The sequence below is a fragment of the Calcarisporiella thermophila genome (genome assembly GCF_041956535.1).
Source record: "Calcarisporiella thermophila strain CBS 279.70 unplaced genomic scaffold VTP21scaffold_73, whole genome shotgun sequence".
NCBI lineage: Eukaryota > Fungi > Calcarisporiellomycota > Calcarisporiellomycetes > Calcarisporiellales > Calcarisporiellaceae > Calcarisporiella > Calcarisporiella thermophila.
In genome coordinates, this window is record NW_027192261.1 from 1 (window position 1) to 3,606 (window position 3,606).

Sequence of the window (3,606 nt, forward strand, 5' to 3'; positions counted from 1 at the left end):
AGAGCGCGGTTGTGGAAGCGGCCCCAATCCATGTCTTTCTCCTGGCCGGCAGTGCCCTCCAGCAAGCACACTTGAATTCATATATAGGATTCGCACATCATACCAACAGATTTAATTGACTCAAATTTGAATAAAGCTGATTTCACCATTGATTCCATAGGTTTTCAAAAGTGGTTGGTTATGATTGCTTTTTAATTTCGAGATAGACGGTTTTGCTTCCCACATAATAATCTTTTTGTTAAGAGAAAATCCTCATGAGGTTTTAAAATAGCACAGTCGAGAAAACGTATATTTTGCCTCCATTCATAAGATGGTACATAATGCATATTCTGGCCGAAATTTTGTCAAAAAGTTAATTATCTGCTGAATAATTATTAATAACCTCAAGTTGATCAAAGGTTTGTTTTCGCTATTATTTTTTTCTATATAGATCATCATTTGTATTCGTTAAATTTCTTTGGGCATTCTTCAATGCAGGGTTCTAAGCGCTTTCTTCTTTCGTTCTGATTTCCAGCTGGGTGAGAGCCATTTGCAAATTTAATTTGGATGGAATATATTTACAGTATGGTGATTTGACAACTTAATTGATTAGGGAGATACGGTGTAAAGCTTATAATTTATTATTTCTCTAAGGTTTGGTAGTAGGACCCTTCTACGACATGAAATAGAGGCTTACAAATGCTTAACATTTAATTTATTTAGCTTTGTGCAAAAATTAGCGCTTCCTTTGTTACAAATATCCTTTTCTTTTCTACGCAGAATTTCTCACATGCATGTTATTTTCGTGGCACTAATTGCGAAGCTAAACATCTGGTATTGGATGATAACAATACCGAGAAATAATGTTTAAATCTAAAGTAAGAGTGAATGAAAATAAGACAAATGTTACATTTTATTGCCAGAGTAGCTACTATAGTATTATACGTATGCCTCGGAATATCTTTAGGTCTGCTCCGATGGCTCTTCCTCATTACAAATCATTTTTATCTCAAGCATCCATTGATTCTATAAATACGACCACTTTCATAAGACCCGACCATCAGGAATTACAATGCAACTTAAAACCCTTGTGTTCTTAGCTGTTGTAGCAAACTGCTACGCTGGGTATGCTTCCGTGTGTTGGGACCGTCGCAGTTGCTGCATTGACTACCAAGTGACTAAAGATTGCTGTGCAGCCGTGAAGCATGTTGCTTATTTCAACGAGAGGAATCACAATTGCCTTGCCGGCAATCCCATAACCAGAAACAGTGTCGACATCGGTGCAATGGTGCGCTGTTGTGAATCCCGCAACCGCGGCAGCCACGGTCATAACAGCAGGATAGGCGAGTGGGGAGGCGCAATACCATCATGCAAGTGTGTTCACCAAGAACCTAAGAATTGAACGGTATCAGTACAAGCACCTTTCATGAAGCCAATCCGCCATCAGTAGGATATCGACTTTTTTCCTAATAACTGTGTTGCCAACTCCTATAAAATTATTAATGTACCTACTTAGGCTATTAAGCTTTGCTCTAAATCTGAGTCTTTAAACATTACATGAAATCAAAGGGAGACAAAAGAGATCTCAATATACTATCTCCACATTGAATACTATCCCAGGGAATTTAATATGAAGACTGTCAGATTACCTATGCATTATCAGGATATACCAAATTTAAATGCCTTAATTACTAGAGTTTTAGGTCCAATATTTAATAGTATTTACTTTATTGTCTGGATTTTCACATCATAGAAGATCGTATGAATACAATTATTTGGCAATAGAAATAGGTTATTAGTATCTATTACTATTATCATCAAAAAAAAAAATTAAACAGCGTATCACCTTGAATTTCTGTCTTGTAGCAAATTTCTTTATAATCTCTCGCATATATAGTTAGCAATGTCAGTATATACCACAATCACTTTGTATCATATATTTATTAATTAGGGGATATCAATGATAGGGACCAATGAATATTTGATAAATCTGGATGCTTTACACTAAATTTCAACTGCCAAAAAACTCGCCTATCACTCAATCGTCTTATAAAACTTTATTTATCATTAACCGAAATTAACACCTTGCAATAGATAAAGAAAATTATACTCAAGCATAAATATACACAAAGAATTTCCTAAGCGTCATCGCGCAAAACCTTGATGACTGCTCCAACTTCTTCATCTCCGTATCCCGCAGCCAATGCTTTTTTGAATATTCCCTGGATGAATGTTGGAACCTCCGAGTTAATCTTTGCTTCTTGAGCCTGCTTTTTAATAAGGTCAATCGATGCTGAGCTAATTTTAACCGAGCTCTGTGGCTTGGAATAGTCTGCTTCTTGGATCACATTGCTCTCGTGTTTGACCATCTCCCCGATAATCGGAGCAAGGTTGGCGATCATGGCACCCAAGGCGTCCACTCTGATACCCTCAGATTCAAAGATACGAGCACCATGTAAGAAGCCAAACATCGAGCCCCAAAGATAGGAAAGGAATCCTAGATCCCAAGTGGAAGCTGCACCAATTGCTTCACCCATGAATTGTAAATTTCCGGCAAGGACCTTGAGGAGCGGCTCAGCCTTTTTAAATATAAATTCGTTGCCTGATACGAAAATGGGTGTGTCTGGCCTCCCAATCTGTACTGGAGTTGCTAGGATAGCGCCGTCGAGATAGTCGGCACCATGCCCACGCACCCAAGCTTCAGCATCGCGCGCATCCTGAGGTGTACCAGTGCTTAGTTCTACTAGCAATCGGCCTTTAAGAGTTGGAATGACCTCGCTACTGTCGAGAAGGCTACGCGTTGCTTTATAGTCCGTGACGCAAATGATCGAGATCGGGCTCGAACTAATAGCCGCAGCAACGCTGGGAGCCAGGATACCTCCTTCACGAACTACCGGCTCAGCTTTCGAACTCGATCTATTCCACACAGTGACGCGATAACCAGAACGAAGCAGAGTCTGGGCAAGCACTACGCCCATGTCTCCTAAACCGATTATCGAGACTGCTTCGAAATTTTTGTTAGCCGCCATAGGAATTGGAAATGTCAAGCCTTTGAGAAATGTCTATTGTTTTGATGCGATTGTAGTTGTAGGCTAGCAGTGGAGCTATTCTTTCATATTTATATTAAAGACCCAAATGAAAAATTACTAGATTAGGAGGGACCACAGAGGATACAATGAGCATCAGCGAATTTCATCATCTCTGAAATTCTGGGTTTCATTAGAAAAATTTTCGAATATAATAATTAGTAAGGACTTACTAATGCTTTACTAAGGCGCACAATTTGAGTTCCGCCACAAATATGGAATCTATGGAATGAGTTATCAGCCACTCGCCTTCCTTTTACTCTAAATTATGCACAAAATCCGGATACACAAGTGGCTTAAACAAAGGTGCTGAATAGTTGTCTAATATCTGACTCATATCCAGCAAATTGATGATTCTGTCATCCGTGAAATAGACGTAGTTGACACTAGATGAGAAATAGGTATCAATATGTCTTGATAGTTCTAGGGATGTGCTCAGCTGAATTTTACAATTAAACAGGGTTCGAGAATAAGTCTCTATTGAGTTCCTTCGTTCGCCCTCGATTACGATTAGTAATGCATATTTTCATTCTGAAACTGT

At 38.9% G+C, this 3,606-nt stretch overlaps 2 protein-coding genes across 2 annotated transcripts; both read right to left on the reverse strand.

The window, feature by feature from the left end:
* Nucleotides 1-1,075: 1,075 nt before the first annotated feature.
* On the reverse strand, nucleotides 1,076-1,309 carry VTP21DRAFT_10811 (uncharacterized protein; the record flags this gene model as incomplete). Its single annotated transcript, XM_069390189.1, has 1 exon — nucleotides 1,076-1,309. The coding sequence occupies one exon, from the start codon at nucleotides 1,307-1,309 to the stop codon at nucleotides 1,076-1,078; it is 234 nt and encodes a 77-aa protein (XP_069245441.1).
* Nucleotides 1,310-2,117: 808 nt separating this feature from the next.
* VTP21DRAFT_10812 (uncharacterized protein) lies at nucleotides 2,118-3,008 on the reverse strand (the record flags this gene model as incomplete). Its single annotated transcript, XM_069390190.1, has 1 exon — nucleotides 2,118-3,008. The coding sequence occupies one exon, from the start codon at nucleotides 3,006-3,008 to the stop codon at nucleotides 2,118-2,120; it is 891 nt and encodes a 296-aa protein (XP_069245442.1).
* Nucleotides 3,009-3,606: the final 598 nt, after the last annotated feature.